The sequence below is a fragment of the Callospermophilus lateralis genome, chromosome 3, assembly GCF_048772815.1.
Source record: "Callospermophilus lateralis isolate mCalLat2 chromosome 3, mCalLat2.hap1, whole genome shotgun sequence".
Classification (NCBI taxonomy): Eukaryota; Metazoa; Chordata; class Mammalia; order Rodentia; family Sciuridae; genus Callospermophilus; species Callospermophilus lateralis.
In genome coordinates, this window is record NC_135307.1 from 89,551,370 (window position 1) to 89,565,931 (window position 14,562).

At 34.0% G+C, this 14,562-nt stretch overlaps 1 protein-coding gene across 3 annotated transcripts in view; it reads right to left on the reverse strand.

Annotated features, from left to right (window-relative positions):
• The window catches only part of Ubr1 (ubiquitin protein ligase E3 component n-recognin 1), a 152,052-nt gene that overhangs the window by 61,707 nt on the left and 75,783 nt on the right, over window positions 1-14,562 (reverse strand). For all 3 annotated transcript variants that reach the window (XM_076850653.2, XM_076850652.2, XM_076850654.2), the window contains 5 exons: window positions 6,244-6,305; window positions 5,852-5,962; window positions 4,651-4,716; window positions 4,316-4,417; window positions 1,707-1,770 (listed from right to left, as the gene is read on the reverse strand). In XM_076850653.2, coding sequence (XP_076706768.1) covers window positions 1,707-1,770; window positions 4,316-4,417; window positions 4,651-4,716; window positions 5,852-5,962; window positions 6,244-6,305 — 405 coding nt within the window. The remainder of the gene's footprint in view (window positions 1-1,706; window positions 1,771-4,315; window positions 4,418-4,650; window positions 4,717-5,851; window positions 5,963-6,243; window positions 6,306-14,562) is intronic.

Sequence of the window (14,562 nt, forward strand, 5' to 3'; positions counted from 1 at the left end):
AGAAAAAGTAGAAAAATTAATTAATTTCTATTTTAATCTCTTCCCATCAGGTGCACTTATACACAGAACATTGCGTTAAATAAAGTCTGTGAGAAGGGGACCAAAAATCGTTTTAACATTTCCCCAACTCTGTTTCCCCAACAGAGGAAAACTGAGTGACCTGAAGGAGAATCCAGGACTTATCTTACCTTACTTATAAACACATACATACATACAAACACACATATACATACGTATACATACACATACTCACACATTATAAAACAAGGTCCCTCAATTAAATTAGCATGTGTTTCTAATCCAGAAAACAAGGTAGATGGCATGTGAATGAACAAATGAGCAGTGGCCATCACCAAATAGCTTGTCTTTCAAGATCTTCCCCTACTTCCTCAATTTTGTCTCTACTTGTTATATAAGAAAGAGCAAAGTGAAAACTGAAAAACAAAATACTTAAAAATGTCTTTATGGGTTAAATGACAAAACAGTAATATGTATCAGGAATGACTGGTGTTACAAAAATGCCCACATGGTCAGGCTTCTATTTTTCATTGTAATAAACTGCCAAATGGAGAGGAAATAGTTAACTATGGGAACTTCATTGGTGTCAACAATATCTAACTCCTATTGCTTTAAGAGGATTTACAACAACTGGTCTTATTTCATCAGCAATTTTCAACACTACAACATCTGGACAAAGAACTATGATAACAGAGTCACAAAGAAAGAAATTCTTTTGACTAAGAGATTCAGTTAATTTTCTACTGAGATTAATTTAAATTAATTTTCAAACTATATTTTCTATTGAGATAAAAAACTGATCCAGCAACTAGCCTTCTGATAAAAAAAGTAAGGGCTAGAATCCTCTTTAGGAACTATTAAAACAGCATTTGGTGCAAAAATTAAATAATAAAGATAGAATGAGAAGTCAAGAACAAGATAATGGCAAATGGATGCATCCAGTTGGAAGAATCAATAGACTATGATATAGTGTATATTTTTATTCATTACGTTAGAATATTAATTTCAGTTGAATTATAGAACAAATTTCTGGAGGTTAATGTCATACCTTGAAAAATATTTCTGGCAAAGAATATTCTTCTTCCTTTCCCTAAATTATTTTAAGGACACTAAGAATGGCCAAAATTTGCACAAAGCAATTTAACATAACAATTCAATCTTACTTAGAACTATGTTATGTTTGAGTTTCATATATAGATGTAATTTTCAGTACTGAATGAGGTTTTAAAAAATCTACATGACTATCTGGAATACTTATTTCCCAGGCTTTCAAAATCCCAACAATTTTAAATCAGGTATTAAAAAATACAGATGTAAGCTGGGTGTGGTGGTTCATGCTTGTAATCCCAGTAAACTGGGAGGCTAAGGCAAAAGGACTGCACATTTGAGTCTAGACCCTGAAACTTAATAAGATCCTGTTTCAAAATAAAAAGGGTTGAGGATATAGCTCTGTGGTACAGTGTCCCTGAGTTCAATCCCCAGTATTCTCCCCAAAATAAAGATGTAAGATCTGTGGCTTTTTTGAAAAGTAAGTTTCAAAATCTATCAAACACATTTGCCATATCAATCTCAATTTATATTCTATGAAGTATTTGGAAAAGGAATAAAATGATCAAGTATAGTTCTTATAGATGTTCTCTCCACAGAATAACCCATGTTCTATTTCCAACATTTTGTTTTAATCTTACCCACAATGTAGATGAGGACCTGAAGCATTTCTTCTATTAATGTATTATATTGCTTAATCAAATCCTATATAATTGAAAAAAAGAATAGTTAATAAGAACCAGAACCCTCCATAAAGCATGCATTTCTGGATCAGACTCATGGTCCATCTAATCAAGTATTTTCTTTCAGAGCACAACAATGGAAAGTTATGAGGTTAATAACTTCAAATTCAACAAAATTCACAATACTTGGTACATAATAAGTAAGTACTGAATACCAATTTTAAATTGGTATTTTTGTCTGTTTTCATTATCATTATCCTTGGATCACTGTTTATTCTAACTCAACAAATTAATTCTAACTTTCCAACTACTATTGGCTTCCTTCTTACTGGGTTAGTGAAAAATTGTTTTTAAATAGTTATGGCAAGATTACCCTTCCCTTAACACATCCCTTCTTTAAGTGCTGCATCAAATCAGGTATTCATTTTTACTAAATATAAAACGTGACTACAAATCAGTTTCTGTTTTATATCCTATTCTTTGGCCTTTTGCAAGTGACTTCTAATTTGAAATAACAAAGTGCTGTGATTTCATGATTTCAAAACAATCAGGGGTTACTTTTTAAGACAGTACTGCAAATACTAAAACAATATAAATGTTAGAAAATACCATGAGATGATCTACAAAGTGAAAAAAAAAAGTACAAAGAACTTTTACAAAAATAAAACAAGGGGGCACTGGGGTTGTGGCTCAGCACAGAGCACTAGCCTAGCATGCCTACTAGGTGCTAGGTTCGATCCTCAGCATCACATATAAATAAATAAAATAAAGGTATAAAAAATAAAATAAGACAAGGGTAAAGAATGGGAACTGATTATTCACGGTTCCCACATTTCCCCCAAAAAAAGAAAGAATGAAAAAAATAGTCAATTCCATTGATAATGAACTGAGTTAAGCAAGGTATGGTGGTGCATGCCTGTTAATTCCAGCAACTCAGGAGACTGAGGCAGAAGAATCACAAGTTCAAGACCAGTCTCAGTTACTCAGGAAGAAACTGTCTCAAAATAAGAAATAAAAAGGCTTGGGGCTGTAGCTCAGTGACTAAGCATCCCTGAAGTCAATCCCAGGTAGCAGGGGAAACAACAACAACAAAAAATCCCAAACCCTGAAAGTTAAAGTATCTTCTTTTACCTCTCAGATTAAGAATTAAAAATACTTCAATTGCCAGTAAATGGATAGAAATAGAAACTATCATTCTAAGTGAAATAAGTCAATCCCAAAAAACCAAAGGCTGAATGTTCTCTCTGATATTTGGATGCTGACTCACTATGGTGGGGGAGTGGAGGTGCACTAGATTGGACAGAGGGGAGTGAAGGGAAGGGAGAGTAGGTGGGAATGGGAAAGAAGGTAGAATGAATCAGACATAATTTTCCTATGTTTGTGAATACACATATATGAATAAACAACCAGTCTAATTTCACATCGTGTACAACCACAAGAATGGGAGGTTATACTCCATGCATGTGTATTATGTTAAAATACATTCTACTGTCATGTATAACTAAATAGAACTAAAAAAAATTCTCTCATTAGAGATGAACATACTTGGAGAACCTAAATAGAAATAATTTTTCTGACTTGTTGATATGTATTAAGAGCCTTTAGAAAGAGCATGCTGTCTTATCTACCAAATCTACTTCTAAGACTTTATCTTAACAAAAAATTAGAAAAGTATTTAAAACACAGAGGTACTAATGTCCATAAAATCAAAAAACAAGAAAAACATCTTTAGCAAGAGGAAACTAAAGTACAATGTATTCACATACTGAAATTTTATAGTCGTCAGAAATGATATAAAAAATGATGATATAGTTGTATATTCATTTAATAAGAAAGAAACTACCACAATATTTCATTCAGCAAAGGCAGAAAATTACAAAACAGCATATACAGAATGATGTAAATTTTTTTTGTTTTAAAAACAAGATTCTCAGGACTTGGGTTATGGCTCAGTGGAAGAGTGCTCACCTTGCATGTGCAAGGCCCTGGATTCGATCCTTAGCACCACATAAAAATACATAAATAAATGAAATAAAGTTATAATAAAAAAACCAAAATTCTAAAACACTTTTGTGTTTCACATGATTTCTCATTGTTAATCTATATATTCTAACTATTCTTGAGTAAAAAAGAGTTTGTGTGTGTAAGCAAGTGTGCATGGATGTATGCATAGCATACACATATATGGAAATTTTGGAGAGATCCCTTAGTACAGGGGATGAAGGACTTGGTTCCAGGACACAGGAAACATTCCTCCTAGGATATCAAAATCCAAGGATGCTCAAGTCCCTTATATAAAACAATGTAGTATTTACATAACTTATATACATCATCCATATACTTTAAACCATCTCTGGATTACTAATGCCTAATACAATGTGAACACTATATAAATACTTGTTATACTGTATTATTTTGGGAATAATGGGGAAAAGTCTATAATAGGTTAAATCTGTAGACACAGAACCCCAAGATACATAAAGAAATAAAACTTTTAAAATATGAATAAAATAGTAATAATAATATTTACTTTGGAATTAATTCACATGTCAGTTTCTGTTGCTTACCTGGTCTTTTGTGGATATGGTTTTATTAAAAGCATCAGCAAGTTCATATCTCTGAAGTACCAGTAACAAGAACTTGTTTGGATCCATTAAAGATGCACCAATCTGTGAAAGAAATTCAGCATCACAACTATTGTATGTTAAATAGAAAAACACTGTGTCCGAAAATTAAAGTTTGCAAAAATAACATAGTAGAGCCCCTTCTATTCCTATAATATCATATTCAGTTTAAAAATGAGAAAAGTTCAAGTAAAATTAAAAATAACTGCATCTTTTCTTTTACCAGGAATGTAAGAAGGAAGGTTAAGTCATAATATGATAAGTAACTTAGCAGGTACCTGAAGCATGATGATATCTTTATCATACATTTCTTCTCTGCACTTAACATCTTGGTAATAAAACACCTACAAAATAAAAGAGAGACGCTAGAAAAATTCTTTCAAGCAAAATTCAACAATTATTAAAACTTTCTCTCAGATAGAAATTGCTGGAACTCCTTAGTGGCAAAAAATAAGTTGTAAATCTCTTGAATCGTTTTAAGTGATTTGTGAGGATAAAGTGAGAAAATATGACATGAAAATACTTCAGAGTTAAAGATGCTCTACATTGATCATTATTCTCAAAATTTGTAACAAAAAATGAATTTTCCCTGTTTAAAACATTTCAATAAAAAGAAACCCAATTTTATAAGGTGTGGTGGCACACGCCTGTAATCCCTGCTACTCGGGAGGCTGAGGAAGGAGGATTGTGAGGTCAAAATCAGCCTTAGCAGATTGGTGAGGCACAGAGCAATTTGGTGAGACCCTATCTCTAAATAAAATATAAAAAAGTGCTGGGGATCTGGCTAAATGGTTAAGCATCCCTGAATTCAATCCCCAGTACCAAAAAAAAAAAAAAAAGAAAAAGAAAAAAACCAATTTCTACACTTCATCAGTTAATACTACTTTTTTTGAAGTAGTAACTTTACAAGTCCTATTTTTCCCAGCTTCTCCCTATTTGCTCTAAAATAGAAAGAAAAATTAAAAGGTAGCCTTTGATTAAGACAGTAGGCCAGGTGTAATGGCACATGTTCTGAATCCTAGACTGGGCAACATAGCAAGCCCCATATCTCAAAAATAAAAAAATGTAAAAAAAGAGTTGGGGATGTAGCTCAGAAGTAGAATACTCCTGGATTCAATCCCTAGTACTACACACACACACACACACACACACACACACACACACACGATGGGAAGACTACAGGTCTGCAAGTAAGTTATCCTAAGAAAAAAGTTATGTTGACAGTGAAACTTCTGTGCTACTACTGACTTTTACTTAATCTAGCCACTCAAGCACCCTAATGCTTATAATTCAGAAAGATTAAGCGGTAAATAGGATAAGAGAAACATGTATATTATCCCTAGAATTCTCATTTCTAAGAGATCATATAAGAGAATAAAAGCAAATTCTCAGAAAAATATAGGGACATGGGGTGAAACTATGTCTGAGTAATTAGAAAATGAACACATTCATAAATATGAGTAATGAATCTTGCCATACCTGGCTAATGAGAGAGAGACCATTTCTTCGCCACATCTCAGCAACAACTTGGGCAACCAACACCAAACAACGCAAAGGATATTCCACTAGAACCTCCACTTGAAAATCCTCCTGAAACAGAGTAAGCTCAATTTCATTACTCCTCACAGAGTTCAAGACACATCTTAATTATGACACTGTATATTTCTCAGTTTTCTTATCTGTAAAATGGGAAGGACTTGAACTAGATGACTTTATATATGTGTGACTATATACACACATATATAGTTGTTAAATTACTAAACGGGAACTACTTAGATGGGTTGTAAAATGTTATTTTCTTTTCCACTCATCAACAGAGAGGTGTTCAGAAATAGGACATAAGCAAATCAACACTTAACAGAGTCACTTACAAAAGGTACAAATTCGTGCAGTCTTGAAACAGCGCCCAGCCTACTTAAACGCACATGAAGACCTAAAATTTTTTAAGAAGTGAAATAAAAGAAATCAGAAAAAGAAAATGAAAAAGTGATTAAACTCAATAAATCTGTTTACTAAACTCATCAAGTTTGGAAACATGGGTGATTTTAATGTATATTTACTAAGACTGGGGATGTAGCTCAGTAATAAAGTGCTTCCCTAGCATGTGCAAAATCCTCAATCACACATACACACTGTACATTTACTGAGTTTACAAATGACACTCTAAAATCAAACTTTTGACTTCTAATTTTGAAACACAAAATAAGCAAAACATTTAAAATCTCATATATGCAAGGTGTGTGCATTCATTACATAAAACTAATTTACTGCCTCTCCCAGATATGCTTATTATACACTCTTAAACAAATATCAAAATAATTGAAAACTAAGTGTACACACACACACACACACACACACACACACACATTTAAGAATAAAAATGTATCCAGGCTTTATTTTTAACAGCAAATAAAAACCTTTTACTGGGATTATGGTGATTTGACAATATTATTATTAGGCTCAATAAAAGTTTGTGAAATACTCAGAAGATCAAGTTCAATAGCTGCCACTTTCTAAATTTTCTAATTTATCTGACTCTTTAAATGTTATGGGGAAAAAGCCCTTATTCGTTGGGAAACAGTTCCAAAATGAAATTGAATATTCTCTATCCTACTAAAAGTTACTGTCAATTGTTTAAAAGGGACCAAGGGACCTTCTGTTTGCTTTTTATTTTTGGCTATTTCACCTTAATATCATTACCAGAATTCCTGTAATTCCACAATTGATTTTACAAAGTAGAAGAGATTTCAATTAACTCTGCTATTGTTTTAGATGTAAATATAGCTGAAAACCCAAAGCGGATTAGAACTGCTGAAGGATTTCCCTGACATTGTTTGATAGATACAATGTTCTCTTTATTCTTGATAAGTGCAGACAACATTACTTAAAATTCTTTCTACAGGAACATGTCTCATTTCAGGAGTAACCAATCGAGGAACTGATGAATGGCTAGACAGTTCCTTAGAGTAATATTGTTATAAGTTACATAATGAAACTTTTCCTTTGTCACTATTGGTAGATAAATGACTGAAACTGACTTTAATCTTCCATACAAAAATGTGGATGCTCGACATTTTCAAAGGTTGCTTGCTAGTAGGGCTTGAGTTGCACATTCTTGACCTTCTATATAATAGCGTTCTAAAGCCACTCCTGGAGAATGCTGTAATCCCCAAGGGCTACTTGGTTCATGCTGAATAAGTGGCTTGACCCTAATTCTCCCTCTTTTGCTGCTCATATTACCCAAGAAATATGTGATGTCTAGTGCAAGTCTAGGAAAGGCCAATCCTAAAATAAAATTCACAAAGCCTTTTCAAATTAAGGGGCAGGGGAGAGTCTTAAGTACATTTCAATCATCTCAAAATTGCAGTAAAAAACTTATATTTTGCAAGGAACAAGCAACAGCTAATCTTAAAATAAATGGGGAGAGGTGGGGGAAGCCAATGAAAAAAGTGCCATCCCTCCTTCTCCTTGGTTCTTTTATCCAGGGTTTTATGTAAAACCCTAAACCTCTGAGAAAATGAGAAAAGTAAAGACACAGGGAAATTGCTTTAAGGTCAGAATTTTGGGCAAGGTAAAGAAAAAGCTATAAATAAATGCAGAGAACTATTTGGTAAAAAATGAGAACTCTGGACATTTTCTTTTTTTTAAACACGGGAAAGCTCAGAAACTCAGATCTCCTTTCTAGAGTCACCCTGATCTATTAGTTATAGGGCAAAAATCTCAAGTGCAATGAGTTAAGTGCCAGGCAGGAAACAAAACAAAACAAAACAAACAACAACAACAAAACTACACAAAATACAAACTGACAATCAAAGTAACATATAGGAGAGGAATATTTGCTGAACACCTGAGGTTCTTAAGAAATTGTTACTCAATGATTCCCTTTCTGATTACATTAAAAAATCAAACCAAAGATTTGAGAATCTTGGAGTTCTTAAAGGTTGAAAAACTAAGTATTGTTAAAATCAAAACAAAATCAATATAAAATCACATGATGTTAATTATTAGTTAACTCAAAATAAATCAAAGACCTAAATATGGGAATGAAAAGTATAAAATATTCAGAAGAAAAATGAAGAGAAATTAGATCTGACAATGATTTTTCTTGAATATAATCTAAAAAACATAGGTAAAGAAAAAATAAATAAATAAATTAGACTACATCAAAAATTCCTATATACCAGAGGACACTACCAATAGAGGAAAAGGATGAGAAAAAATATTTTAAAGTCATGTATTTGACAAGCAGTCAATATCCAGAATATAAAAAGAACTCTTACAAATCAACAGTTAAAACACAACAACAAAAACAACAACAAAAAAACAAAACAAAACACCAAACAACCCAAATAAAACATGGGCAAAGCACTTTGAAAAGATATCACTCCAAAAAGACATGGGGCTGGGGTTGTGATTCAGTGGTAGAGCGCTTGCCTCGCACCTGAAAGGCCCTGGGTTCAATCCTCAGCACCACATACAAATAATAAATAAACAATAAAGTTTTTAAAAACGAAAAAAAAAAGACAATAAGCATCTATAAGATGCTCAACATCACTAATCACTAGGGAAATGCTGATGAAAACCATAATGAGCCATTCTCGGTGGCACATGCCTGTAATCCCAGCAGCTTGGAGGGCTGAGGCAGGAGGATCACAAGTTCAAAGCCAGACTCAGCAATTTAGCAAGACCATGTCTTAAACAAAAAAAAAGGGGTGGGGGTGGGGGGGATGTAGCTCAGTAGTTAAGGATTCAGGGGTTCAATCCCTGGTACTAAACAAATAAACATAATGAAATACCATTAAATACAAAAGGAAGGCTTTTATTTAAAAAACAAACAAAATCCTCAGAAAAAGCCAGGTGCTGGTGACATAGGCCTATAGTCCCAGTGGCTCAGGAGGCTGAGGCATGAAACTTGAGTTCAAAGCCAGCCTCAGCAAGTTAGAGAAGCCTTAAGCAACTTATAAAATAGATTTTAAAAAGGGATGGGGATGTTGCTCAGTGGTTAAGCATCCCTGTGCTCAATCCCCAGGGTAAAACAAACAAAAAAATCAGAAAATAACAAATGATGCGAAAAAATTACAAACACTTGTGCACTGCTATAGGGAATATAAAATGGTGGAGCCACCATGGCAAACAGTATGATGGTGAAGTCACCATGGCAAACTATGATGGTTCTTCAAAAAAAAAAAAAAAAAAAAAAATCCAGGAGTGGGGTTGTGGCTCAGTGGTAGAGTGCTAGCCTATCATGTGCGAGGCCCTGGGTTTGATCCTCAGCACCACATATAAATAAATAAATAAAATAAAGGTATTGTGTCCAACTACAACTAAAAAATTAATATTAAAAAAAATCTTGGGTGTGGTGATACACACCTGTAATCCCAGTGGCTTAGGAGGCTGAGGCAGGAGAATCACAAGTTCAAAGCCAGCCTCAACAATGGTGAGGTGGGAAACAACTCAGTGAGACCCTGTCTCTAATAAAATACAAAATAGTAGCTCAGTGGTCGAATGCCGTTGAATTCAATCCCTGATTACACCCTTCCCCCCAAAAATGACCTGAACAGAGATTCCATACAGTCCAAAGATAATATTAAAAAAAAGTAACCCAAATGTTAAATGGATGGATGAATAGTTGGAAAAAAATACATACATGCAATGGGTCAGCATATTATGCTAAGTGAAAGACCATCCACAAAAGGACAAATATTACATGATTCCATTTATCATAGGTAACTAGAGCACTCAAATTGATACAGAAAGTACAACTGCCAAGGGATATGGGGAAGAGGTAACAGAGTTATTTAATAATTATAGCATTATATTTCAGTTTGGGAAGTTTATTTTAGGAAGATGAAAGGTAATGGTTGTACAACAATGTGAAGGTGCTTAATACCATTGTACACTTAAAAATGATTAAGATGGTAAACTTTATGTTATGTATATTTTACCACAATTAAAAATATAAAAATATACACTTCAATAAAGTTTTTTAAAAAAAAGTTCTGACAAAGGACCAATTTACATGAAAATTCATGTGACTAAAAAAAAATCTATGATTTCTTTCTTTGGTGATGAAGAAACATTGACAAAGACAATACTGTGGTGAAAATGAGCAAAGAAAAGGGTTAAAACCAGCAACAAGATTTAATTATATTCAAGTTTGGGTGGGGGAGGGCAAGATGACAGAATAAAGGTACCCAGGACTAGTATGCTCCTCCACTGGATAGAACCAAAGCAATTAAGTATGTTACTGTGTGTGGAGGTGACTAGTCATGGGTGAGCACCAGAAAACAAAACCTGGTAAACTCCAGAAACTAGGGAGAATAATGCAAGAGAAGCAGAATACTACAGCATTTGGCACCAGAGATGCGGGAAGGGAGTAAAGATGAAAAAGAGAGATTCAAAGTGTGGTGTAGAAGGCTGTACCCTCAATAATAATGAGTTGCTAAACAAATCAGTGAGACCCTTTCTCTAAATAAAACATAAAATAATTGACCTGGAGTCTGAACAACAAGCTAGCTTTAGAGAAGCTCACTGCATCTTGTAGCTAACTCTCAGAGTGCTTTGCCCAGGAGATATCTAGAAAGGGGTCTTACTGTCTGGAACTAGTACTATTCTAGGGGTCAGCGGCCCTGGCATAATCACATCTTAGGGTCCCTATAGGCATATAGCTGCATTGATTGGGCAACCCCAATTCCTAGCCAATTGACTTAAAACAAAAATTTTTTTAGATATAAATGACAGTAGAGTATATTTTGACATGTCATACATACATGGAGTATAACTTCAATTTTTGTGGTTGTACATGATGTGGAGTTACACTGGTCATGTATTCATATATGAACATAGGAAAGTTATGTCTGATTCATTCCATTGTCTTTCCTATTCCCATTCCCAATCCCTTCCCTTAATTCCCCTTTGTCTAATCCACAGAAGTTCTATTCTTCCTTCCCCTACTTATTGTGTTAGCATCCTCATATCAGAGAGAACATTTGTACCTAAACTGACTTTTGACAAAAGTGCCAAAAACATATATTAGAGAAAGAACACCCTCCTCCACAAATGGTACTAGAAAGACTGGATATTCACATGTAGAAGGTTGAAACTAGACTCCTATCTCCTAACCTGTACAAAAATCAACTCAAAAATGGATCAAAGACCTTGATGTAAGACCCAAAACTTTGACACCACTAAAGAAAACATAGGGGAAACAGTTCGAAATAGTGACAAAGGCAATGATTTCCTGAATAGGACTCTTAATATCTAGGAAACAAAACCGAGAATTGACAAATGGTATAACATAAAATTAAAAGTTTCTGCACAGCTGGGAGTGGTAGCACAAAGCTTGTAATCACAGAAGCTTGGGAGGCTAAGGCAGGAGGATTGTGAGTTCAAAGCCAGCCTCAGCAACAGAGCGATGCTCTAAGAAACTCAGCAAGACCCTGTCTCTAAATAAAATATGAAAAAGGGGTGAGGATGTAGCTCACTGGTTTAGTGCCCCTGACTTCAATTCCTGGTGCCATTTAAAAAAAAAAAAAAAAAAAAGAAAGAAAGAAAGAAAGAAAGAAAGAAAGAAACTGCTTCAGCTAAGAAAGCAGTCAACAGAATGAAAATACAACCTATACAATGGGAGAAAATCTTTGTCAGTTATTCATCTGTCAGATTAAATATCCAGAATACAGAAATACTTCTATAAACTTAACAAAAAATGTAAAACAATTAATAGGTGGGTAAATCACCTACCTTCTTTTCCAAAGAAGTACGAATGGTCAATAAATGAAAAAATGTTCAGTATCTTTAGTCATCAAAGAAATGAAAATCAAAACTATACTGAGGGCTGGGGTTAAATCTCAGTGGTATAGTCCTTGCCTAGCATGCATGAGGCTCTGGGTTTTTGATCCCCAGAACAAAAAACATCAAACAACTATATGGAAATATCATCTCACTTCGGTTTAAAAAAATATGTATGTGTACATAAATACTGATGAGACTGCTAAGAAATGGGAAACTTATATACCGTTGGTCAGAATATAAATTAGTACATTCACTATAAAAAACAAAGGAAGGTTCCTCAAAAAATAATAAAAATATAACTATCATATGACTCAGCTGCACCACTTTTAGGTATATATCTGAAGGAAAAGAAGTCAGTATACCAAAGAGATTCCTGCATACCCATATATACTGTGGCACTATTTACAGGAGTCAAGATATGGAATTAGCCTAGGTGTTCAGCAACAAAAGAACAGATGACGAAAAATGCTATACACAATAGAGTATTATTAAGTCATAAAGAAGAATGAAATCCTGTCATTTGCAGGAAGATGGATGGAACTCAAAGATATTATATTAAGCCAGACAAACAGAGACATGTATCACATTTTTTCTCACATGTTGAAACTAAGTGAGGAAAAAGGGATTATTGGGGCTGGGAAGAAGGGAGGTTAGTGAGAGAGAGTAGAAGAGAAGAGGGTAGACATGATCAAAGCATGACATGTTCTTGTACAGAAATCCTACACTGAGATCCATTCATTTGTACAATTAATATGAAAAGATAATATTTGTAATTAAATATGCTGGAAACGAACTTTTTATTGCAAAGTCTAAAATGTAAAGATGCCTTTTTAGGGAGAATTGAAAATTTGAAAAAATTCCACCTTGTATGACAGTGTATCTAGGATATTCATTCAAAGCACATTGGTAAAAGTAAAGCTGATTAATTAGGTTAGTACATTTCCAAGTATTCAGTCATATTAACTACTTAAAAAGTTAGGAGCATATGCCATAATGTTGGCTTAAGAATTCCTCAATAAGACTCCTAAAATGCAAGAAGTAAAACCAAGAACCAATAAACAGGATGAATTCAAACTAAAAAGCTTCTTCACAGCAAAGGAAACAATCAAGAACATGAAGAGAGTCTACAGATTGGGAGAAAATCTTTGCTACCTACACCTCACATACAGCACTAATCTCCAGGATATATAAAGAACTAAAAAAACTTTACACCAAAAAAACAAATAACCCAATCAATAAATGGGCTAAGGAACTGAAAAGACACTTCAAAGAAGAAGAAATACCAATGGTCAACAAATATATGAAAAAATGTTCAACATCTCTAGCAATTAGAGAAATACAAATTAAAAGTACACTAAGAGGGCCTGGGATTGTGGCTCAGCAGTAGAGCACTTGCCTAGCACGTGCAAGGGAACTTAACAAAAAAGTAAACCAATTAATAGGTGGGTATACTTCATATATGTATATGGGTTCGATCTTCAGCACCACATAAAAATAAAAATAAAGATATTGTGTCCAACTATGACTAAAAAATAAATATTAAAAAAAAATTTTAAAAAAAAGTACACCAAGATTTCATCTCATTCCAATCAGAATGGCAGTTATCAAGAATACAAGCAACACTAAATGTTGGTGAAGATATGGGGGGAAAAGGTACACTCATACATTGCTGGTGGGACTGCAAATTGGTGCAACCATTAAGGAAAGCGGTTTGGAGATTTCTCAGAAAACTTGGAATGGAATTTAGCATATATCCAAAGGACTTAAAATCAGCATCCTATAGTGATACCGCCACATCAATATTTATAGCAGCTGGGGGCTGGGGTTGTGGCTCAGTGGTAGAATGCTTGCCGAGCATGCTTGAGGCACTGAGTTCAATCCTCAGCAGAACATAAATATAAAATAAAGATACTGTGTCCACTTAAAACTAAAAAATAAAATATTAAAAAAAATATTTATAGCAGCTCAAATCACAATAGCAAAGCTATGGAACCAACCAAGGTGCCCTTCAATTGATAAATGGATAAAGAAAATGTTGTGCTTATATACAACAGAATATTATTTAGCCATAAAGAAGAATGAAATTATGGCATTTGCCAATACATGGATGGAATTGGAAATTATCATGCTAAGTGAAATAAGCCAACTACAAAAAACCAAAGGCAGAATGTTCTCTCTGATATGCAAAAGCTGACTCACAATAGGTGAGTGTGTGTGTGTGGGTTCATGAGGTTAGACAGCAGGGAATGGGGAGAATGGAGGGAAGGGTATGGGGACAGGAATGGGAAAGAAAGAAAGTAGAATGAATCAGACATAATCTTCCTATGTTCATATATGAATACATGACCAATGTAACTCTGCATCATGTACAACCACAAGAATGGGAAATTATACTTCAT